General features: G+C 41.6%; 1 protein-coding gene across 1 annotated transcript; it reads left to right on the top strand.

The window, feature by feature from the left end:
• Positions 1-855: 855 nt before the first annotated feature.
• LOC115022520 (BMP/retinoic acid-inducible neural-specific protein 3-like) lies at positions 856-24,547 on the top strand. The gene is made up of 8 exons (XM_029453534.1): positions 856-1,334; positions 1,497-1,764; positions 6,800-7,002; positions 12,293-12,510; positions 17,948-18,053; positions 19,144-19,380; positions 21,917-22,139; positions 23,270-24,547. The coding sequence occupies exons 2-8, from the start codon at positions 1,529-1,531 to the stop codon at positions 24,402-24,404; spliced, it is 2,358 nt and encodes a 785-aa protein (XP_029309394.1). The 5' UTR covers positions 856-1,334; positions 1,497-1,528; the 3' UTR covers positions 24,405-24,547.
• The last annotated feature ends 1,341 nt before the right edge of the window (positions 24,548-25,888 follow it).

Below are 25,888 nucleotides of genomic sequence, written 5' to 3'. Positions count from 1 at the left end.
GAATATAGAAGGGAAGGAAACGTGGAAGTCTGATGTACAGTAAGTGATATTTCTAGCTCAGTCTGAGAAAATGTATTAAAAAATAAATGATACACGGTGAATAGGGTAAAGAAATTAACTAATAGATATCACCATGACATTTCCTCAGTTTATTACTTACATTAAAAAAATATTTTTTTGTATTACAAGTTTTTTCTGAAATGATATGTTTAAATATGCAAATGAGTCATTATGTAAGGCTAAGCTTTGGTGAATTTAGGAGAAATTAACAGACACAAATAGACAAAGTCAAATAATCACCTAAATGTGTGTTCTGGATGTTTTCTTTCCACTAGTCTGAAAGATCACATGTAAAAGTAACCAGAGCATGAAAAAAACGAGCTTTTTGCCTCTACTCATCTTAAAGATCATTATGATGCCTGGCAAAATGAAGATGCACTCCTGAACTTGAATCACATCACCCAAGAATCCAGCTCCCTCATAATGGCCTGTAATTAGTGCCATTGGTAAATCCAGCAATGTGCATGTCACCTATAGATCATTTAGTGACGCGAGCTGCAGCCTCTAAAGCTGTGGCTCAGGTCAATACAAGGGAGAAGAAGAAAAAAACAACGCAGGGAGATAATTAGCCGATTATCAAGATCCTTTTAACACTTTGAATGTGCCATGTTTACATAGAGAAGAACGCGCTGCGATGGCAAATAATAAGGATGAACTACGTCAATGTGTAATGGTGACTGATGGAAGCAGCCCATCATCATCATCACTGTATATTTCACCCTCATTATGATGCACTTGCTCGCCCCCTTGCTTTCTCACTTGAAAAAAAAAAAGAAAACTGGGGAAGAAAAAGCTCTCTGTGTGGAAGCAGCTCTCATTCATCCACCAGCTCGCAGTGCAGAGGGGGAGGACTAACAGCTCGCAGGCTATATTAAGGGAGAATTCGGAAGAATAACAGCAATTTAAAGGATCATACGGTGCGATAAAGGGATTCCACTCAAGATGGAGAAATCTACCTTTTGAATTCAACCTTTGGAAATATCACTGACGGGCGCGCGGGCATCCCCAGAATGAACTCCTCTGTGTTCGTGTCTCTGCTGCTGCAACTTCCCACCGAGGAGCGGGTGCATGCACGGATGCGGGAGGATCGCCTCCCAAAATAAAGTTGAGCGAGAACAGGAATCAAGTTGGAGTAGCGCTCGGAAGAAAGGACTCATCAGGAATGAATGCATTTGGTCGGATCACTGAACTGGAGAGGTTTTATTTTCAGCTCTCGCAAGATAGAGTTCACTTATTCTTGAGCGAGCATCGTTTGATCCCTATTGCAAAATCCGGTAAGTGTGTTTTCAGGAGGCTAGAATAAAATATCCGCTCTTATTAACTCTCAATTACTGGGTTTATAAGGAAATGGCCGTATTTTACCCTCCAACTGTGCAGGACGCACTACTTTTTCATCCCTAAAATGTGTGAAACTGTAACTGTGTGTCTTCTTGCAGTCGGGAGAGAATGAGGTGTCGCTGGGTGAAGCATGAGCTGTCAGAGAATCAGTCATAAGCGGCTGTCTCTGCTATGGGAGGGGGCGGCTCTCAGCCTCTGGCTCTGTTGCTGCTGGACCTCCGTGCCCGCCGCCGGACAAGGCGACAGCGGCCCCGGCTCCCTGGGCTGGCTGCTGTCGGATAAAGGGCCCTTCCACCAGTCCCTGGAGTTCACGGAGGCAGCAGAGAGGTACCAGCAGGGCTACAGCACCAGGTACAAGATCTACAGGTGAGACGGATGCAGAGTTATGTGTATACACACACACACACACACACACACACACACACACACACACACACACACACACACACACACACACACACACACACGGACACACAGTTCTGTTTACTGAATGTGTATTATTGTGGGTTTATTTCAAGGCTTTTAGGTTTGAATGTTTGCAGCTTTGTATTTCACTATTTCACCCTACATGCCACTGGGTAATTCCACTGATTCACTTTGAGCCAGAGAGGAAGTAATCAGTGAAAGCAGCTGCTGTAGTGTTTTGAATAAAAACCTGCACACTCTCAGGATTGGCCTCCCAGGTATCACACACCTGCAGCGAATTAGTTGCAAGTGGATGAGCAAATCTGAAGAACTACTGTAGCGATGCAAAGTGTACCCTTTGCTGACCGAGAACTGATCGGTCATGTGAATAGCACCAAATATTGATTTATTCCTTTCTTGGGGTTTTTTTGCTTCAGGGTTTGACATTTGATTAGTAGGAGGTAATCCCCCGATAGTGTGTGTACAGTTACATCCTGTAGGTGACTTCCTGCAGTGTCCCTGAGTCACACTTCACCGCTGCTGCCTTTGTCATAATGTTACACACGTTCTTGAGAAGCAGTATATGTCAGTGTTTAAAGGTATAACATCTCCGCATTATGTCCGCATAAATGTCTAAAAACAACTAGGCCTGTGTTGTTGAGTTGAGTACTCACATCATACCAAATATTTCCAACAATTTTCAAACCTGGAGTAATCCATAATTATAATCAAGGTAACGGTGTGTTTCATTTGGTCTCCTGTAGTGGCGTCGTATCTCCTTTGAGCTTGCGTCAGCGTTGTTTGTCAGAAATGTCATAAAATGACTTTGTATCCATTTTTTAGCCACATTGTTACTTTTCACCTCTTAGATCTTGATGGTTTTTAACTATATAATATAACGAGATGAATAATTTTATTCATAGTACGGTTGGATTTTAAATGATCAGAGCAAACCTTAGTGGCACCCGAACAGTGTCAGAGAAACACTGATTTTTAACATGAAACTCCTTCATTTCGTGTTTTTACGTGTTCATGTTCATTTGTTTTGGAGAAGAGGAGACCTCTGCAGATAATTTAGCTTGCGGTAAAAACCTCCTGAACGTCTGGATCTTAAGTTATCAGAGAAACAAGCTGAGCTAACATTAGTGGCAACTGTGGATGATTCGGCTCCTTGTAGAAACAATGAACAATGACAGAATCGTAACCGGGAGAAGCCGCAATGACAAACTCCCATGATCCCCGCTACGTCACGACACCACCAAACTCCGTCTTTTGTTGTTGATTTGTTATATAATTCTCTACAGTCAGAACATTACATATTGTGTGTTTAGGTTACACACATGCCATAAGAAGATATATTAGTAATTGCATATATGATGTTGATGATGTTGTTGAAAGTTTGTGTCTGTTGGTATTTAGTTTCTTTACTTAGTTAGGGTGTATCTATTAAGGGATTTTCTTTATCTTGCTGAGAAGAAGACATTCTTATGAAGTTTATTACCAGCCACGACAGTCACCTTGTGAGTCTGTGTGTGTGTGTCATCAAGGAAAAATGAGCTGGAGACTCCTACTGTAGCAGGAACTACCACAGAGTCTTCCATAGTTAGTGGAAATCATTAAAAGTGACAAAGGAGCGGACAGCTTGGTCTGTATCGGCTGGCTGATGTCTCACCGCTCGAGGGTCTTTCACCCTGAAGCAGTCGATCCTGGAACTTGTCAAATCCCTGCTCACATTCTGAACCCAAAAGCTGTTTTGAGGATTAGGGATTAAAGACTTTTAAAAAGACCCCAAAATGAGGAGCAAATTTGGTGAAAAAAAAACTGCTGTAGCAATATGATAACTGGCAGGAAAGTCAATTTGAACCAGTTTGAGGTTAATTTTCCTGTTTTGTATATTGTCTTGCAGAGATGCAGAGATGCTATCAGGAAAATAATAAATTGTTGAGAAACAGAAGGCATTTATTCTTATAATATACCATAACTGTATTTGACAGTCCCCACAGAGTTGCAGATGGTCAGTATGTATTCTTGAATAGCCTGGAGGCTCAACGGCTATTCTGCCCCTCTGACCTCTATAATAACTGAAACACCACCATGAGCATCACGTGGCTGTCAGTCATGCAGCATGTGATTAAGCTGTCCATTACGCCTCACTGCTCCTTTTTATAGTGTTTCCCCTCTTAGGACTAGAGTTCATCACTATTGATTGCTTACAGCATAGAGTAAGCCTTCATGTTTAGATAGGTGAGTACGTTCCTGCTGCAAACTCCCCTGTGTTTGCCATATGTGATGCAATAGCTTTAGGCTAAACCCTGGGCTGGAACCACAAAGCCAGTCTCTCCACCAGCGACGGACACTCACCCTGTACCCTTGTTATGATGATTGGCCGTAATGACACACTCCACACTCCACACTGTCCCGGTTCCCCAATTATTTCGCTGCCAATTATTTTTCTCATGGTAGTGATTTGATTGCCTCCCAGAAGGAAAGGTACAGAGCCGTAGGCAGAACGGTGGAAGAGGTAGACATTAACTGATGCTATGGAGAGAGCAACGAACAGAGAGAGAGAGCAGAAGCGGTATCTCCCAGACGGCTTGTGAAGAGCTAGAGTTCAGCGAGACTTGTGTCCAAAGGGCACAAGATAACAAATGATGGCAGCTGATAATGTGGGACTTTATTTTGAGTTTTTTACGCCTTTCTGTTGCTGTGGGAGTTGCAGCGCTGCATGTCAATAGTTATTTAAAGCTGTGAAAAGCTTGTTCAGACAACAGTGACAGATAACAGAGATTCCCAACCAGGGGGTACGTGGACATTTTGCGGAGTAGCTCAGCTTATTTGAAAATTTTGAAATTATGATTTGGTTGAAAAATATACATATTATACATACTGCATATTTGTCTTAAAGAGTCAATTTAACTCATAAATATGATTTAAAAAATGGTGTGATGCTGGTGTTTTAGTTACCATAAACCTTCTAGCCATGACAAGGCGGACTGCATGGGACAGGTTTCCAACCAACCTGAGTACATTTAACACTACTGGTCCTATTAACTAGAGCAGGGTTTCTAAATGACATTTATCATTTTGAGAAATACACCCATTTTTTAGATGAGAAAATCTGACCACCCTCATGTTCCTACATAAATATGAAGCTACAGCTAGCAGCCAGTTAGCTTAAAGTTAACAATAGCAAAAGGGTTGGAAATGGGGAAACCACTACACTGCTCAAATGTCATCATGTTAAGAGTGTATCAAAACTAGTTAACACGTGCGCAGACAATTTGAAATGGAAAGGTAAAAGTGCTGGATAAATGCCAAATGCCAAATGTCAAATGTTGCTTTGAGTGGTAGCAGTTCAAAGGCCAAATTGACTGAACCATCTGATGAAGAAAAAGACATCAAGCCTAAACATAAAAAAAATCCTCTATCACATCCAGGGGCGTAGCTAGGTTTCCAAGTTTGGGTGGGCTTAGCCCAGAGGTGAGGTGGAGCTGTGTGCACCTGCATGGTAGTACAGTTACCATTAAAGGAACTCAGATGGCATGATGATGGATAAGTAAGTCTGGGAGTTTTGTACTCAGCAAAGCCGCTACACACCCATAGTGTTTTGTGCTGGTCGTCAATATATTAGTCATGTTAAGCAGGTCCATGTTACCTGGCCTTAGTCATGTTGACATGTCTTAGGAGTAGGGTGGACTTCACATCCTCTAGGGGGTCCGGGGGCATGCCCTCCCAGGAAGATTTTATTTAATATTTTAAAGTGAATTGTATGCATCTGGTGCACTTTGAGAGCAAAATTAAGATGCTAGATCTAATATAACTTTGTGGTCTTGGTAAAGGGAGGGGCCACAACTCTCAACACTAATATGACAAATATATCAATCAAAGTATAAAAAATACCATAACCAATGACAATTAAGTGAAATATTTTCATCTTGAAAACTTTATTCTTCAAAAAGGAGCATGAGCTGGGAATCCCAGTTTTTTTCATTTGGATGTGAATATATAATTGTTTCTTACTAAACTTATACTTGCTAATCTCTGTGAGCCCATGGGGTTGGGGTGAACATATAAGAATGTTTGCCCTTACTGTTGATGGTACTTGCAACTGTGAAAATAATAATAAAAAATTATTTAAAAAGAAGCTGAGATGGCAATAACTACCAAGCAACAGACATATTTTCTTCTTTAATTTATCATCATAAAAACATTGAATGATTGGAAACACTGACACCAACTTCTATTAGGACACAGGTGCCTTGCCCAAAATAAAGTACATTTGCATAAATCTGGTGCACTTTAAGACAAAAAAATGCTACTCTTAAACACCCCATCTGTCTTTCAGACACTTGCAGGTAGAAGCATCAAATAATTCCTTCTCTTTTTGAGAGTAGCAAAGCGATCTATCACGCTGTTGTGATTCAGATGCCATAGAATGTCACTTGGGCTGAAGCCCACCTAAAATAGGCCTAGCTACGCCACTGATTACATCCCATTTCAATCCATTTAAATGAAGTGATTTCAAGGGGACTAGTGCAAGTAGTGCAATGGATAAATAACCGACCACAACCTGATTGACTTAAAGCCCACACTAATCTTGTAAAAACAAAAACAAGTAGGTATAAGTGGTTCTCTTAAACATCAGAGGCATATAGAGCTCCCCAGGGGATACATTACAGCTTCTACGTGTGTTTATGATGTATGTGCGTGTGTGTCAGTCAGTCCAGTATTATACAGTATATAGTCGCTCAATGTATGTAACACACATTCACCTAATCCTTTGCTTTCTGTACAGCTTGTTAAAAAGCCACCTGAGGCCTTATCCACCACTAAAGGCCAAACTAAGTGAGCAAATGTCTTTGTGCATGTGTGTATGTGTGTTTGTGTGTGTGTGTGTGTGTGTGTGTGTGTGTGTGTGTGTGTGTGTGTGTGTGTGTGTGTGTGTGTGTGTGTGTGCGCGCGTGTGTGTGTGTGTGTGTGTGTGTTGTGTCTCCAGGGAGTTTGGTCGATGGAAGGTCAACAGCCTGGCGGTGGAGAAGCGGGACGGTTTTGGTGGCAGCGGCGGCCTGGCTTTGCCCCTCGACCCCGACTTCATGCACACCATACGTCAGCTGGGGAGGCGGCCGACCCTCCAGACGATTACAGAGAGTCTAATCAAGAAATATGGCACCCACCTCCTCCTCTCTGCCACTCTGGGAGGTACAGTGGAGTATGCAGAGCTTCAAAGCAAGCCTGATTCACACAGCTTCCAATGTGATTTCTTTTCAGCACATGGTGCACATATTTTACCGTCTGTTGCTTCCTAAACAACAAAGCATATAATGTTTTTTTCTGGATCAGTGTTTTTTGGCTCACAAATACATCAAATTGCTCTGGTTTGGTGGACAAAAAAATAATTGAAGAATGCAGTGAAAGGCAAATTTAATGTTTTTGTTTGGCCGTCAAAATAACATGTTCCCCTAAATGGAGCTTCATCACTTTACAACCCTATTTTTATGCTATTGGCTTATCTTTTGGTTCTTTAGTAAAACAGCATCAGAAATTGTAATTTATTTGAAGAAGTTTGAAAAGTGTCTGCTTTATGAAAGTAACACAGACAAGAAGGAACTATACAAATGTAAATTTAGTTGAAAGCAGCTATTGGCGATGAAATCTAGGGTTTATTGATGTTCGGTGCGCTTTTATGTTTTTCCTATACATACAGTAACTGGCCAAACATCAACAGCAAACATACGGTTTGGCTGTCAGTATCTCAGAACTGAAAACAAAACAATTCGTTATAGTTTCAATATGTCATACCAGTGTTCAAACATCTCTCAGGCAGAAATCCATTCTAACAAAAGACAAAGATAGAATCACCCCCTCTGACAATGGACGCAGTAGAGCGCCCAGCACAGAAATGTTTGATAACACAATTTATTCTTGTGGTAAAACTGGGAACCTATTGAGCCTATCAATAGGTTACATCCCAGGCAGACGTGCCTGTTTGGAATGGACCATATGTTTGACCTATGATACTGCTGCAAGAGCAGCTTTCTCAAGAACTGCTCATTCAAACGACTTCACACTCAACACTGCGCTTCCTTGGTCCTGAGCAATACACCTGGCATGACATGGTTGTTTCACACAACCAACTCATGGCTACTCAGAAACACCGATATAATACGGTCTGGTTCACGGGGAAAAACATACCCATACCCTACGATCACAGTCAGAAACACAGGAACACTTAGCAGATGTATTCATTTCCAAATAGGCCTTGTAATCTCTTGCTTTGACATAACCACCGCGGTTATAAAGTAGATCATAGATTTTAATTTGTCAAGGTAATTTGCCGGCAATAATGTCACAAATTATTAAGCAAAAATGTACACAAATTGAGTTGGCTCTGTTCCTGTAGACTATTTGCTCATGTTCATTGACTCCAAGGAAGTAAAGCAGAGTTCAGTTAGTGCTTTCAGCCTCCACGTACGTTAGTTATCCAGCCTCCAGGTACGTTAGTTATCCAGCCTCCACGTGCGTTAGTTATCCAGCCTCCAGGTATGTTAGTTATCCAGCCTCCACGTACGTTAATTATCCAGCCTCCACGTACGTTAGTTATCCAGCCTCCACGTACGTTAGTTATCCAGCCTCCACGTACGTTAATTATCCAGCCTCCAGGTATGTTAGTTATCCAGCCTCCGCGTACGTTAATTATCCAGCCTCCACGTACGTTAGTTATCCAGCCTCCACGTGCGTTAGTTATCCAGCCTCCACGTACACTAGTTATCCAGCCTCCACGTACGTTAGTTATCCAGCTTCCACGTACGTTAGTTATCCAGCCTCCACGTACGTTAATTATCCAGCCTCCAGGTACGTTAATTATCCAGCCTCCACGTACGTTAGTTATCCAGCCTCCACGTGCGTTAGTTATCCAGCCTCCACGTACGCTAGTTATCCAGCCTCCACGTACGTTAGTTATCCAGCCTCCACGTACGTTAGTTATCCAGCTTCCACGTACGTTAGTTATCCAGCTTCCACGTACGTTAGTTATCCAGCCTCCACGTACGTTAGTTATCCAGCCTCCACGTACGTTAGTTATCCAGCCTTCACGTACGTTAGTTATCCAGCTTCCACGTACGTTAGTTATCCAGCCTCCACATACGTTAGTTATCCAGCCTCCACGTGCGTTAGTTATCCAGCCTCCACGTGCGTTAGTTATCCAGCCTCCACGTACGTTAGTTATCCAGCCTCCACTTACGTTAGTTATCCAGCCTCCACGTACGTTAGTTATCCAGCCTTCACGTGCGTTAGTTATCCAGCCTCCACGTACGTTAGTTATCCAGCCTCCACGTACGTTAGTTATCCAGCCTCCACGTACGTTAGTTATCCAGCCTCCACGTACGTTAGTTATCCAGCCTCCACGTACGTTAGTTATCCAGCCTCCACGTACGTTAGTTATCCAGCCTCTTGGTCTAATGCTGTTAGAGTTAAGAGTTAGGCTGAGTTGATGTTTTTAAGGTTTGATAAAGATCACCCACTGTGAACACCCTCTATAATTTAAAATGCACTCAACACTATTTTGACTGAAATTTGAGATACTTGCTGTATTTCCCTGGTAACTCAGCCTTTTACACAACATAATTGGGCTTCTTAATGACCTGTTAGTTATATCCACGTACGTTAGTTATCCAGCCTCCAGGTATGTTAGTTATCCAGCCTCCACGTACGTTAATTATCCAGCCTCCACGTACGTTAGTTATCCAGCCTCCACGTACGTTAGTTATCCAGCCTCCACGTACGTTAATTATCCAGCCTCCAGGTACGTTAGTTATCCAGCCTCCACGTACGTTAATTATCCAGCCTCCACGTACGTTAGTTATCCAGCCTCCACGTGCGTTAGTTATCCAGCCTCCACGTACACTAGTTATCCAGCCTCCACGTACGTTAGTTATCCAGCCTCCACGTACGTTAGTTATCCAGCTTCCACGTACTTTAGTTATCCAGCCTCCACGTACGTTAGTTATCCAGCCTCCACGTACGTTAGTTATCCAGCCTCCACGTGCGTTAGTTATCCAGCCTCCACGTACGTTAGTTATCCAGCCTCCACGTACGTTAGTTATCCAGCCTCCACGTACGTTAGTTATCCAGCCTCCACGTACGTTAGTTATCCAGCCTCCACGTACGTTAGTTATCCAGCCTCCACGTGCGTTAGTTATCCAGCCTCCACGTACGTTAGTTATCCAGCTTCCACGTACTTTAGTTATCCAGCCTCCACGTACGTTAGTTATCCAGCCTCCACGTACGTTAGTTATCCAGCCTCCACGTACGTTAGTTATCCAGCCTCCACGTACGTTAGTTATCCAGCCTCCTGGTCTAATGCTGTTAGAGTTAAGAGTTAGGCTGAGTTGATGTTTTTAAGGTTTGATAAAGATCACCCACTGTGAACACCCTCTATAATTTAAAATGCACTCAACACTATTTTGACTGAAATTCGAGATACTTGCTGTATTTCCCTGGTAACTCAGCCTTTTACACAACATAATTGGGCTTCTTAATGACCTGTTAGTTACATGGGTCACAGTGGAGACACTATGCTATTGCTTTTACCTGCAAATGTAATATCCCACAGCTGAATGTAGCAATTTCACACACTTTCTCTGGGGCACACTTTGAAAGTTATACTGAGAAATGTGGGGAAATCAACTTTGGCAATCGAAGCACTGAGGCAGTTTGAGAAAAAAGGTCAGAAACAACATCAAAAAGAAAGTAAATTACATCACTTCATCACAAAAGAAGTCCTGGGGCCAGATGCACAAAACTCACGACTGAAACTGTGGGTCCTCACAAAGACAGAAAGGGGGTCTGATTTATAGAGTCGCACATCAGCCTCATTTCTACTCCAGTAGTTAGCCATGTAACAAGTCTTTATGTAATAACTGGACAAAATATGTACTTTATTTATTATTATACTCTGCTGCATTTTTTAAGAAACAGCATCAATGCAATATTTATTAAATGGACCCACATTTTGAAATAAATGATTACAGATTGCAGTGAGTATTAAAAAAGTTGTAATAATGCATTATGTAATAACCAACCAAAATTCATGTCTTCATTCATAAAAAATTGTAACAACAATGTATATTTTATTCACTCAAGCAGGAATCATACCGACTCAAAATTAATTTTAAAAGATATAATTATTTCGGTAGATTAGTAGATTATCTTTCAATGGCCAAAACTACATCAAGTATGCCAGTATTCCTCAGCTTTTCTTAAAATATAACACGTGTAGAGCTGAGCACATCCATTTTGGCTGGTTATTACATAATGCACGGTTTGCTACATTTTCATGAAATAAAATCGCAACTCTCGCATTTTGGAGGAATTTTGCGGGAACAACCACTGCAATATGTGATAATGTAATTCAAAAGAGGACGGGAAATGTAAACATATTTATAGTTATACATAGTAAAGTAATTTTTTACATAATGTTTTTCTCAAACACCCTAAAACATCTGTTTGCATATTGATACTCATTAGACCTGTCAATGAAGAACAGCAAAGAAGGAGTTCAGATTCATCTGCAAAGTTCTCCAACATCTGTCATTACGCACTGCTGTCGCTATTTATAGCGCCCACACTAATTCATCACACAAGCCTGTACACCATCTCAATCATTATTATGAAACATCAGAAGGATGATCAATGATTCATTGATAGAGCTCATATTGAAACAGACTTCACAAAGTGTTTCACAGTTCACCATCAAATTAAAAGATCATTACCAGGGAAATAACGGCTCCAGTGTAAATAAAAGGTTGGTTAAAATTCATCAATACACATTTAGTGAAACTGGAAAACAAATGTTTTACTCTCACTTTATATTTCACGTCCACCTTATTTATTATTTCAGCCACAGCTTTCTCTAGAAAACTGTGTGTACACTGGTCTGAACATGATGTGCTCACACTCACCACACATTCATCTTGTATAAATACAGTTTATGTGGGAAATGGTGCATGTATGTATGTTGTTTTGTGCGTACGTCTATACATCTGGTCCCTGTAGTTTTCAAGGTTAAGTTAAGTTTACCTCAAATACATATGTTACGTTTGAAAAGACTTAATGAGTCTGTTGTAGTTTTCCTGGCTTCTTTTTATATTCATGTAAGTGTTAGAGATGTTTCCAAGTGTAGGATGTCTCCCAGAGAAGACGTTAGATCTATTTTGTTTTAAAGGTAATTTTTGGCCAATCTAGGATAATTAGAACGATTAGGGGAAGTTGATCATTGATCTTGTACAAGCTCTCTGTTCCTGAAGAGTTTAATAGATGCAGAGACCTTGTCTGTGCCTTTTCCTCCAATCATCTAAACCATCAGTTCCCCACAGCACTTAATCACTACTGCGCTCTTATACTCCATCTGAAAAGATACTAATGAAAGGTGATTAGTGCTGCTCTGTTAGAGCTAATGAAGCTCTTCTTCCCTCTGCCTGACTGTCACCAGGGGAGGAGTCTTTGACAATATTTGTGGACAAAAGGAAGCTCAGCCAGGAGTCTTCGCCCGCAGGAGCCGATGGCAGCCGGAGCAGCAACAGGAGCTTGAACACGTCGGGGACGGTGACCCTGGAGGCCCTCCACCAGCTGGCTGCTTCCTACTTCACCGACAGAGAGAGCACCCTGCGCCGGCTGCACCACCTCCAGATCGCATCCACCGCCATACGGGTATGTGGAGGTCAAGTTAAACCGTGAACGCTCCGGTCGGAGGGAGGTGCTTGGTTCGGCTCGATTGTTTTCAAGATGGAGACCGGGGTCACAAACATTCTCATTTTACAGCTCAACAGAACATAAAAAAATAATTTGAAGCGAGAAAAAGGCAATGCATTACCGAATCTAGATTCATATTTGACCAGCGCTGCCTAGTTTGAGAGTTTTATCAGAGTTCACCAGCAGTGATTGACACTGCGTTAGAGACTCCTCGGGTCTAATTGGTTGTTTACCCTCGGGTGCGTTTGAGTCTTGCAAATGCCATCAGGGGCCTTGGGGGGAGGCAGTGGAACATTTTTTCTCAGGGATTATCCGTCTCATGCTCTACAGTCAGGATAAAGGACAGTTTGAGCAAATATGACGAAAAGTTATTTTTATAAAAGTTACAAACTATACATTTAATCATTGAAAAAATTAAATGTGTTCCTCAAAAGCTGTTGTTTACTTTCCAGATAAGGTTTCCAGATTTCTGTAACCATAGTAACTGACTCCTGTCTAGTATCTATATACGCGCTGCTCCTGCCAGAGAAGCTGCTGACTGAGTTAACTCTGAGCAGCAAGTTGCGAAACGGGTTTGAAAAGTTGCTAAGTTTGGCAAGAAAGTCGGCATACAACTGTGTGTGTGTGTGTGTGTGTGTGTGTGTGTGTGTGTGTGTGTGTGTGTGTGTGTGTGTGTGTGTGTGTGAGTGTGTGTCAGGTGCCCACGTGAGTGAGGGATGGGGACAGCTACGTTTGCTACACAAGATTCAGCGGTTGTATAAACTCATAATTCATATTTGTATTAAATATTTTTGAATTTAAAAAAGACCCGTTGGATACAGCCCAACAGCTAGGCCCTAAACAAACACTATCGTTACCTGCCTGGCTGTCACCGGTGACAGGGAGACGTGGCTGCTGCTCCGCAGGCGCTCCGTTTGTGTGCGTTATCTGTGACAAGGGCAGTGGGAGAGGGAGGGGCCGGGGCTTGTGCGCTCTCGCAGAATTAAAACTCAAATGGAGTTTTCGGGCATTCCCACAAGCTATTCATTGAGAAATGGTGCCGTGGGTCAAATTTAAGGCTTCGCAAAAGGGGAACATTTTAGTTACTGTGAGCCTAAGATCGGAGGAGTATTTAGGTAATTTACTATAGGAAATAAATATTTTAGAAATGTTCTCTCCAAAAGCAATCAATAAATAAAATGTTCTGACTAAAAAATGAAAATAAATCTGGTATCTGTGGATGTCGCAGGGCTGTAATAAGTCCGTACGATCATTTCTTTCGGAATGATTAGAAATGATTAGACGGCCGTTGTTTACCTTCATTATGATCATTTTGGGGGCGTGGCTTTGGAGAGAGGCCTGTCGAGTGTTGCAGACTTGACAACTTTCTTGCTAGATTCAGCGACTTTTGGAGCTAGTGCTGCTACTTGTCTTGGAAAAGAGCAACATTGGGCTGAGTTTTATGGGTTGTATCATTTAAAAGCTAGCTTACGCTTGATGGCTTTTCCAATGTAGCCAAACCCAGCAAATGTAAACGTAACGAGACCACACTATAAAAAAAAGAAAAAATCAAAGCCTTGCATTCGAAATGTTTCGTACTGAAAGTAAATGTAATTTTAATGTTTTTGAAGAAATGTATTTCAAAATCACTCCATAAAATCTTGTATTTTTTGCTGATATTTAGTGGTTTACATCCTTACCTTGCTGAAGGGATGTAAAGTACTCGCAGGTGACATAACTGCTGCGTGTGGTTACAGGTGCAACAGACTTGACATTCAGACCAGAGCGAGCAGTAAAACACTCAGTGTTGCGTTTAGTTACTCTTTAAAGTGGTTCTCAACATCGGGGTCGAGACCCCCCAACGGGAGAGAAAAATTAAGTTTTAAGCAGGGGGTCCCTGCTCCACTCTACACCAGTTTGGGGGTCCTTGGCCTGAAAAACGTTGAAGACCGCCGGTCTATACCATAAATATAATTTGTGCTTAGCTGTGGGGCTTACAGTAACAGATGCCAAAATGTTTGCTGATTGCTTCAGAGGGACACATGGCTCATTAGACAAAGCTGTGGGTGCAATGATAAGGTGGACGTGAAATATAAAGCGAGAGGAAAACATGTGTTTGCCAATTTCACTGATTGTGTCATTGATGAATTGTATCCTTCTTTTTTATATATTTATATATTTCCCTTTTAATTGTATCCTGAACCGAGAACAAAAAAGCATTAAACCATTTGCCAGCATAAAGCACTTCCACTTCTGTATGTGCAGACAGTTTTTGAGAGATCAATGCTTTCGTATGCAGGGGTCGCGAACACCAACCTGCAAAGGTCGAGTACCACTGCTTTAAAGTATCTAAATGCAGACTGACCCCCGACAATGTTATATTATTAAATTATTGGATTTACGCTAAATTGCTGATTCAATGACTTTGTGATTGGTAGAGGTGGAGCTAATGTAAGACACTTTATATACTGCTTGGTCATTTCAAGGATTAATATTTGACAAACAGAACATGGATCGTGTGTAAAATCGCATTAGGAAAAGTAACTAATATCTGCAGTGTGCAAACATACAACATGTTTCTCAGAAAGAGGAATAAGAGTAGAAGTAGCATTAAATAGAAAGACTGAAGTACTTCATAATTGTTCTTAAGTTCAGTACTTACAGAGATTCAGACACAACTCATGACATGCGTGAAGAGCAAAGTCAAGACTTAAGTTTAAATTCATGACACTTTGGAGGCTCAACTTGAAGATAACGTGCACTAACAAATCCCTTAATTGCAGCCCAGGGAATTTACTTCCTTCATTTATTTAATCAGGTAGGATTAAGCACACATTTTAATTTACAGAATTGGCCTGACACCAGGAAATTCACCTGTTGTAGTTCCAGGGGTGCAGCAAATCTGTCTGGCGTGTTTCTCTCTCTTCGCCTTACAGTTTATTGGCACATAAAACTTTGCAGAAGGAACTGGGATGATTTGATTTGCAACAGACTCTGTTAAATTAATTTGTTGAACTTTTATAGGAAGATGGTCAAACGTGTCTTTTCTTATCCCCCATTACAGGCTAATTGACTGACTGTTTTAAAGTAGTGGAAAACAATGTTACAAAATACAAGGCCATCGCCTCCCCGGTATCAAGCTTTGAAAAGGAGAGTGAAGAAGCAAAACAGAGCAGCAGTGGTGCGTCCTGTGCTATAAAACACCAATCATCCATTTTATCATCTGAAGTGGCCGTTAGAGTGTACACATTAATCAGCCTGAGGGGCAAACATAGATGCTAAAGTGAGTAGCCACTGATGAAGACAAGTGCCCCCCCCCCCCCCCCTGAGAACTGGGAGCGTGTTCCTATGGTTGTGCATCAGTGTGATGGATTAGAAATATCATTCCATTAATTTCCAGCCAGGCTGACTTCCATTCGTTTGCCACTTTGCAGTGTGTGTGGAGTTCAGGCAGATTGAAGATCAGAGCGAGAGAGAAAGCGAGCGAGAGAGGGAGAGAGGGAGATGAATACTACATTTTATGAGGGATGTAAAAGACGCACCTGTGATACATGGCTATTCATTAAAACCGCACATGGTATTGAGGATTCGGAGAGAAACAGGACGGATCCTGAGCATAAACTTATGCTAATGCGCAGTAAGTTATGTGTTTTTGTGTTTCAGTGTGTCAGAGTTTCAAGGTTCAACATCAGGATTCATTACTATTAGAAATAAGCAGAGAAATTAATCAGTTTTTCAGTCGGAGGGAAGTCTCAGATCAGGACAAATTATTCTATCTGAGAAACCTTTTCATTATTACTCCAGTGACTCATTGCTTTCAAAATTCCTTTTTAAGCATAAAATGCCTTTGATGAATCTTTTTTATGTTTTTTAAGCCTTCTTTATTTAAAAATACACAAGTAACATAAGTCAACACGTACAGGTAGTGTCAAAGGGATGTGACTGATGACTCCTCACTGACTAAACTAAGGGCCTTTTCACATCTGCCTTGTTTTGTTTGGAGAGTAGAATGGATACATTCCCATTCAAATCAACATAGCATGGGATCGTCACAGTGTGTACTGTTGCTCACTCTCATTCTATGTCTATGGTCACTGCACAGTGCTGAGCACCATTTTCTTTTGAACTAGACAAATGACCATGGCAAACAGTTCAATGTCCGTTCTACTCTCATTCTGTTCCTGTTGTTTAGCCCCTTGGTGCGGTTCCTTTGGCAGTTGTAAACAAAGAAATCGCACTCGGGTGGCAAAACAAACAAACTGTGGTGCTGTATGGTTTGGTTCGTTTGTGGCAGGGACGTGCGGTCAGGGGAGGCAGAGCCAAAAACAACATACTCACGTGCCCAAGTATTTGTTTGGTGCTTTGCACATTACAAGCCGAGTGCCATCTAGTTCCATTATATTGGAGAGAAGGCAGACATCTCTACGGTCGATATCTCCAACACTCGCTGACTCACGCTAAACAATCTAGATTGATAAATAGCTCCACGGGTTTATTTTTTATTTTGGGGTGAACTGTCCCTTTAAACATCAATGGAGTTCTTAGGCAGGGGGATGAAGTATATCATGCTTTGGCTACACAGACAATACTTGATAGTAAAATCAATTCATTGTTGGTTTTGGTCTTTTCATTCACGTGAAGAGACACGTGAGCCCAATGCATGTACCTCTCTGAACTGCTATAAATGTAACGTTCTTTTTTGGCCAAATATGCACCTTACCTGTGTGTATATGAGATATGAGATATGAAACATAACCAGTAGTCAATGTTCATGCTGCCAAGAAGATGGTGAATAAGCTACTCAGTTGGGTTCATATATTTGTAAATCTAACTCATGCCTCCCCAGCCATGAAGCTCACCGCACGTCACTGGTTTGTGGTGGAAACATAATTCGACCATGGTCCAACCCAACTGAAGAAAGCTTTGTGCCTTTTTGTATTAAACCAGTTACCTGAGCCAGCTGCGTTGTTCATGTGTGTATTTTCCTGCTGCAGCCGCTCATAATTTTCAACCTGTGTCATTTGCCTAAAGTGATAAATGCAGACAAAGTAATAAATGATGACCAGAGCCATCCACGTAGCTGTCCCCCCCATTAGGAAATTGAGAAGTGGCTCGTTAATTTATTTGTGGAACAGAATCTAGTCAGTTCTTCTTTTTTCTTTGTTTGCTTCAGGGAGTTTTCCCGCATGGAAATTTGGACCAAGTAGAGTGCAGTCTCCTTGTGCTTAACAAATGTTGGTCTGCTTGTAAATGCTGACTTGTGGTCACAAACAAAATGGTTTGGCTTGTGAGAGCGCCCTTAGATTGTGTTGTTAAGTGGGGGGCATCCAAACTCAAGAGATGACTTCCATAATGAGAAGACAAAGAAGACACAATCACAATACAAAAGATTCACATTCTTTTTATCTCCTCGCAGGTGACAGAAACCAGAACTGGGCCACTCGGATGCAGCAACTATGACAATCTGGACACAGTCAGCTCCGTACTGGTTCACAGTCCAGAAAACAAGGTTCAGCTGCTGGGTAAATCTGCTCCCTTCATCCTTCAGCAGTAGCCTAACATTCACATGAAAATATATCAACGTGATATTATCTTTAGCTCCCGCAATAAAGGAAACATCTAGCATTATTCCATATTTTTCTTATTGTCAACAAATCCCATGAAACTGCCAAAAACCAACAATGTGTTAATCCTTATGAATAAATCTTTAAAAACAGGTCGGCACATCATAGCTGGGCACTGGGTTGTTAGTAAACACTCAAACAGGAGCTAATACTGCATTTCAGTTGTGGATTAATACACATTTGGTGCATTAGTGAGTGTTTACGGCAGTTGGATGGTGTGTATGGGATTGAGTCAAAGTAAACTACAGTGTGTGTGTGTGTGCGTGTGTGTGTGTGTGTGTGTGTGTGTGTGTGTGTGTGTGTACGTGCAATCATGTGGCTCATTTATCTAAAATGGAAGGAGTCTCTGTCTTTCTGTCGTTCGATTTTCTTGACAACCGTTCTTCCGATCGACTTCACACTTGGCGGCGGAAGTATGGCTGAGGCCCCGAGGCAGTGAAGGGTTGAGTGCAAGCTCTTGAGATCTATAGGACACATTTATTAGTGGTGCGTCACAATCCAGCCGAGGAGGAACCCGTTAATGTTTACATCTAACAAAGTTCCTACTTGAAACTGCTCACAACAGGTGATGATTTCTGGAAAGCGACATTGCTGTTAGGTTTTTCAAAAGTATTTGTTTGGTGCTTACAAGCCGAGTGCCATCTAGTTCCATTTTATTGGAGAGAAGGCAGACATCTCTACGATCGATATCTCCAACACTCGCTGACTCACGCTAAACAATCTAGATTGATAAATAGCTCCACGGGTTAATTTTTATTTTGGGGTGAACTGTCCCTTTAAACATCAATGGAGTCCTTTGGCAGGAGGTATATCAGGCTTTGGCTACACAGACAATACTTGATAGTAAAATCAATTCATTGTTGGTTTTGGTCTTTTCATGGATTTATAGACTGATAATAACAACAATATAAATACCACCAACTTTATCCTTCAATATGTGTGTAAGGCAACCTTAGCCCATCTTCATCCAGTCTTATACCCTCCACAGGGCTGCAGGTCATCCTACCAGGCTACTTGCAGAGCCGCTTCATTCAGGCGGCTCTCAACTACATTGGCTGTAAATCTGAGGGCCAGTTTGTGTGCCGGAGCAGCGACTGCTGGTGTGAGTGTAGCCTGGACTTCCCCCAGTGTAACTGTCCTCTCTCTGACCTGGACACTCTGGAAAGCAACCTGCTGCGCATCGGAGACACTCGGAGGCTAACCAACCAGGAGTTTGAGGAATCCGGTGAGTCAAGGATTTTAATTTACCATGACACAATTAATTTGGACCTGCAAATGTCAGCTTTAATGGTGCTTTTAAAAACCCAAGGGTGGAACATCGGCTTTTTAAATGTTTCAAATGCTGCACTGCAGGATACAGGTTATTGTTCGGTAAAATAAATAATATATTTAAACTTGGAGATGGAAGCTAACATGAAAAACACAATTCTTGTTGCTGTTCTAAATGCATTCTTGGCTGTCAAACACTGCAGCTGCCACACGCTGAATCATGAGACCTGCCAGTCATTGTGTCAAATAAAATTATACTTCTGAGGCTCTTTTGGTGCTCAGGGCTGCAGAGTGTGGAAATACACACATCTTTTAAAAAGTCCATCTGTTCCCACCATAGTGCTGTGAGAAATCACATAAAGAAGTGTAAACAAAGGAAATTGAGGGATTATTTTCTTTTTTTGCCAAGAGTTACAGTATACGAGAAGATTATTACCACTCACATTCCTGTACCATAAATATCAAGCATCTGATATCTTGTTTGTTCAATCCGTATTAAAAACAAACTGAAAAATAGTCCAGCATATAACTCAAACTGAACCCACAGCAAGACATACTATGGTAATAAGTGAGCTTTTGACAGAGCAGGCTGTCTGTCTCAACCTGTTTCCAGGTCTTATGCTAAGCCAAGCTAACCATTTGGTATGCTAAACTAAGCTAACAGCAGCTCAAGTAGACATAAGAGTGGTATCAATCTTCTCATCTAACTCTTGGCAAGAAAGGGAATGATTTCCCAAAATGTCACATCAGTCATTTAAACTAATGTCAATAGTTTAAAGCTCTCATAAAGGAAACAGGTACGTCTGCATACTGTACATTGTATCCAGGTGAACCAAAAGAAAACATAAAAAATAAGGATATAAAATCATAATGCCAGAATGTTGTACTGTTGCTCTGTGTTGAGCTACACTATAGTAGGAGCACCACTGAGCGGATCATCATGGTTGCTGAATGTAACTCTCCGTCAATGTGGAGCTCTTGTATTGATTGTGTGACATTGATTTTAAATGCCCGGTGTATAAGAGCACACTGTATTTCCCTCATTCACGGCTCCTATAGTAATCTACCTCAGCTGTTTATTCCGTTGAATAAGGCTTCTAGACAAATACATAAACCAGCACTTACACAAAGCCCGGCCTCCATCCAAGCACCAACTAATGTATCATTGCATCCATTTTGAGACGGTTCTTTAATTACCTTAAACACATCGCACCAGAAGGTTAGTACCCTCGGCTGGCATTTACACAGCAATTCACGCAGTTATTTGCAGCAACTCTGATATTTTAATTTGTAATTTTATTAGCGTATTAGCTTCTCAGAGCACCTCTGAGTAAAGAAGGGACATAAACTTTAACCGTAGTGAGGAGGTGTGGTCGAGCATGTTGCTAGGTATGACATATGCTATAAAAAAATTTTGGGAAAAAGAGACAGCTTTTATTTTTAATGAGTGTAATTAACATCTCTATTGAATACATTATAAGACACACACCTACTTGCTCAGCACCCTATTTACCTGCTGACAGGTGTTATATGTATTTGCTTTATTTACCATGCTGGTCATTTTAGTACCTAATCTATTAGATATATCAACATGAGAAAATGTATCAGCTTTCATCAATTTCTGAAATTGCTGGCCTATATAAGTAAAAGTGCTTATTGGCATGTGTAATTATAATTGAAATCATACTTTTCTCCTCTGCTTGAGAAACTCTTAAGTCTTTTAAAAGTCCTCCTCTCATCTCAAAGGTTAAGATGCTTTGTGAATAACTTTCATCTTGAACAGGATCTGGTCTTAACTGTAAGAGGAAATTCTTAGAAACCGTCATAATTGTATGTTTTTCTAGAATTTTGTCACCAACAGCAGCTCTTTGTGAAGCTTTCTGAATATGTTGGGGTTCGTAGCCTCGACTGGCATTTACACAGCAATTTACACAGATATTTCCAGCAACTCTAGAAGCCAACTTTATACATCTACACCAGTTCCACGGGAGGATGTTGGCTATTTGATGTTTCAAGAAAAGCACGGTAACGCACCTTTGATACAAACCCCTGTGGTTCAGGTTTGTATCAATGTTAGGATTTAAGCCTGTTTCTAAATTTAAAACAATATCTAAAGAGAGTAGCAGAGAGTGCAATGCTTTCATGTGTGAGAATAATGTGTACCAGAGTAACATTAATTGCACTCGCATATTTATTTCCGTTAGGTTTGACATGTGATTTAAGTTACCGAGGCAACCTGGAAGGCAGGAGCAGCAATTTCACTTTCAGTTGTATTCATGTCATAACATCAGTATTCCTCCCTCCAAAGAAAATCTAAATCACAAAACATGCTTACTTGGCATGTTGCAGCTGTTATTTCTCCTCTTGAGCTGTTTGCTTTTCCGCGACAAACAATGAGGAGTTGACAGTTTTTCCCGGGGATATTGTTACCCTGTGGCTCATAGCCACTGGCAGAATTTTACTTATTCATATTCTTTTTTTCTCCCTACCAGAGGAGTTCCAAAGCTTTGTTGGAAAACTGCCAACCCATTACGCCGTAAACACATCTGTTGTGGAACACATGTGGAGGACGGATGCCGGCCTGCTCCAGCGCTACAGGCAGCTGGAGGCCAGCAGCAACCAGCTTTTCACCAAAGCTCGCCGCACCGTTAACAAGCTCTTCAGTCTCAGCAAGAGGTGCCGAAAACAGCCCAAAATAGTCCTGCTGAGGACGAGGTAAGACGCAAAGCAAGAATAAGGGATGGGGAATATTTATACCGCAGCCTGTTAACCCAAGGTGCTCCCCAAAAACTTATAATTATGAAAATGATTTATGCGCCGGGCGCTGTGAGAAAGCAGCAGAGCGGGACGATACTTATTAGAAGGCACTTGAGGCAAAGTAGTTGTGGAGTGAGGTGAAAAGTGCTGACAGGAGCAGAGCTGGTCCTCTCCACCGGGGGGAAAGACGAACGCCATCATGTTTGTCCAAACAGACACGTTTCACTGTCTGCAGGTTTAAACCGCATTACAATCAATCCAGCATCTTTAAATTCCTCCTATAATAATCCATTTGTTTAACGGAATCACATCCATTTAACTTGCCATGGCTAGTAATACATGACGATTTTGCTTATATTTATCACTGTATTTTTACTGTTTCAGCTGCTGTTTCAGCAGAACTCCCAGCTGGGTAGTCTATTTCAGCAGCCTATCAGAGGCCACTGTGGTCATAACTTTACTCAGATGTATGCCTCCCTCATGAACTCTATGTTGATAGCTATTTCTGGCAGGGGAATTAACTAAATGACACAATCCATCAGCTCACTAGTTAAATGCAGGCACAGCCTCCTCAGTCCACAATCCAATCCCACCTCTTTATCACACCCGGTCTGCTTGTAAAAAATAATTCAATACTGGTTAGGGTCACTAGGTAAGTCCATTTATTTTGTGTCCCATAGAAAAGTTATTAGTGTTATTATAACCCTATTTATTTGATCTTTCGTATTATAATTGTGTCTTAATAACATTGTTATTGTGCCTTGTCTGCCGCAACAAAAGAAGATAACACGAGTATGTGTGTATGTGCATTTGTATGTGTGTGTGTCATCACCACCCATCTGCACCACAGAAGGGGAATTTAATTAATTAAAATATTAATTTTGATCTGAGTTGGAGTTTGGCAAAAAAAAATGTTTTGCTGCATATGTTTTTATGAAAGGCTGGATTTAAGGCATAATCACAAAAAAAACATGAAAAAGACTCAAAGTGACAAATGTGAATTTGATATTCTGTAATAGCCAATGCAGTGGTGTTGTACTGTATCTCTAAAGGTGAGGTGTTTAACACAACTGTCATGTCGTCCGCAGGCCTCTGCAGTTCTGGTTGAGCTACGCCCTCTCCATTTTATACTGCAGTGAGAACAACCAGGTTGGTGTTTACAGCGACGAGAGCCGCAGCTGCTCCTGCCCCTACACCCATCCCCCTTGCCAGGGCCTCATTCCCTGCTCTGTGGGCGACGGTACCCGCTGTGCCTCCTGCTCCACCGAGAACAGGACACGATGCTCCAGCTGTAACCTCGGCTTCACCCTGACCCAGGGATCCTGCCGGCCCGCCGTACCCGACCCTACGGACCCCTACCTGGGCTTGGAAAGTGACCGCGACCTGCAGGATCTGGAGCTGCGCTACTTGCTCCAGCGACGTGACCCGCGCATCGCTCTGCATGCCGTGTTTGTGAGCAATGACGTGCGTGTCAACACTTGGTTTGACCCATCCTGGAGGAAAAGGATGCTGCTCACCCTCAAGAGCAACCGGGTGAAGTCCAACCGCGTCCATATGCTCCTTGGAATAGCGCTCCAGTTTTGCCTCACCAGAAACAGCACTCTGGAGCCGGCGTTGTCTCTGTTTGTGAATCCCTTTGGGGGCAGCCATTCAGAGAGCTGGACCATGCCTATAGGTCAGCACGGATACCCTGACTGGGAGCGGACCAAGCTGGATATCCCCTTGGACTGCTATAATTGGACTTTAACTCTAGGAAACAGATGGAAGAGCTTTTTTGAGACGGTTCATTTCTACCTGAGGAGTCGTATCAGGGACCCTGTGGGAGCGACAGGAGGTAACAAGAACACGACAGTGTACTATGAGCCTCTGGAGGCAACAGAGCCATCCAACAACATCGGCTACATGAAAGTGAACAGCATGCAGCTGTTCGGATACAGCGTGCACTTTGACCCCGAGGCCATTCAGGACCTGATTCTGCAGATAGACTACCCGTACACTCAGGGATCACAGGACTCGGCCCTCTTGCAGCTGGTGGAGCTGCGCTACAGGGTTAACCGGCTCTCGGCTCCAGGTGCCCCACACGTGGATCTGTTCACCTGTCTGCTCCGCCACAGACTCAAACTGTCTACTTCAGACGTGACCAGGATACTCACAGCCCTGCAAGCTTTCAGTGCCAGGCAACCAAACTACGCAGAGTACGAGGCAAATAAACTGTGCAGTTAATACCCATCTATTTGATGTTTTGTACTATTTCCCTTGCCACAGATAGGCCTGTATCCTTTGTCAGCTGGATCTATTTGTGTCAAGTGTGTGGTATGTTGTTCAAGGCTTTGTTGTACATGCACTGTGCAATTAAATTTGATGTTTTCATAGTTTTAGTGTAGTTTTATGGATTTAATCTACTGAAAACTTGGTTTAAAATCTTACATATTTCACTATACTATGAATGAAAGTGGATGTGAACATTTGTGACAAAATATACAATAATCAAAGGATCAAAGTTTGGCTAACAAAACACCCATAGGTATCATCCACCAAGGGGAGACACAGTAAATAGGGTACACCTTTTAACTAATAGATATCACTATGAAACTTCTCTTGTCAGTTACTTACATTAAGGCGTTCCTTTTTTTATTACAAGTTTTCTGAAATTTACAACGTTAGTAAAATAATCACCTAAATGTGTATTAAGGATGTTTTCCTTCCACAAATCTGAAAGAAAACATGTTATAGAAGCAAAATAGCCCAAACTCTCATAATTGACCAGCGCATGAGAAACACAAAGGTTTTGCCTGTAGAGTGTCTCCTTAACAGTTCAACATTCAATCATTTGCTTCAGCGGGACCGTGTAGGAGTGGTTTGATCAGATTTGATTGACAGTGGCCTGACAACCTAAACAAACATCCTGTCAACTGCCATCATGTTTTCATTCAAATGTCGCTAAACTTTGATCGCTGCATGGATGCGTGACATCACCTTTTCTAAACTCGACAACTTTAAACCAGTTTTAAAACAATGACACAATTTCTCATATGAAAATATGACATAAACTGTGCCAGAAAATACTGTGTTCATGTACGAGCCCATTGCGCATAATAAGAAACTGAAAGAGAAAATAACTTGGTAACACTTTCTATGATTCCCATGTCTATAATGTATTATGAATATACTTATAATGCATTATAATCTGCTAATAGCACTGCATAATGTATTAAAATGTGATTATAAGTTACTGTAGACCCCCTACAGTAACTTTGTTTGCTTTATCTACAGTGAGTGACCAGCAATTATGAAGTATGATTGACTTGACTTTATAAGTCAATATAAAATGCTTTATTATGTGTTATGATTATTGTTATAAAGCATTATGAATATGTATAAGCTTATAACTATAATTTTACAGTGCTCTAAGCAGAATACAACACATTATAATTATGCATTAAAGGCATCATAGAAAGTGTTACTAACATTGTATTATCATCACATTACATTTTTATCATTTTTACACAAAACTCTTGCATGCGGCACAATATCCTCACATAGCCTCCCTAGTTATCCCACTGGAGAGTCGTAGTGATGTGTGCTGTGTTGTCTTTGCCCATCTGGAGCCTCAGAACACAAGGTCTCCATTCTCTATTGAGGGAATAGCCTCGGCACAGATTACTAAGTATATAGTAAGAGAAGGGAGGGTCGGAGCAGCCTCTGTT

This window comes from Cottoperca gobio, chromosome 17, assembly GCF_900634415.1.
Source record: "Cottoperca gobio chromosome 17, fCotGob3.1, whole genome shotgun sequence".
Classification (NCBI taxonomy): Eukaryota; Metazoa; Chordata; class Actinopteri; order Perciformes; family Bovichtidae; genus Cottoperca; species Cottoperca gobio.
This window is presented reverse-complemented; position numbering and strand designations above follow the sequence as displayed.

Excerpts from the sequence above, each read along its gene's own strand:
- LOC115022520 (XM_029453534.1), top strand. The coding sequence starts at position 1,529 with ATGAGCTGTCAGAGAATCAGTCATAAGCGGCTGTCTCTGCTATGGGAG. Across the intron at positions 7,003-12,292 it reads CCTCTCTGCCACTCTGGGAG|GGGAGGAGTCTTTGACAATA; the intron begins GTACAGTGGAGT and ends GACTGTCACCAG. Across the intron at positions 19,381-21,916 it reads CCAGGAGTTTGAGGAATCCG|AGGAGTTCCAAAGCTTTGTT; the intron begins GTGAGTCAAGGA and ends TCTCCCTACCAG.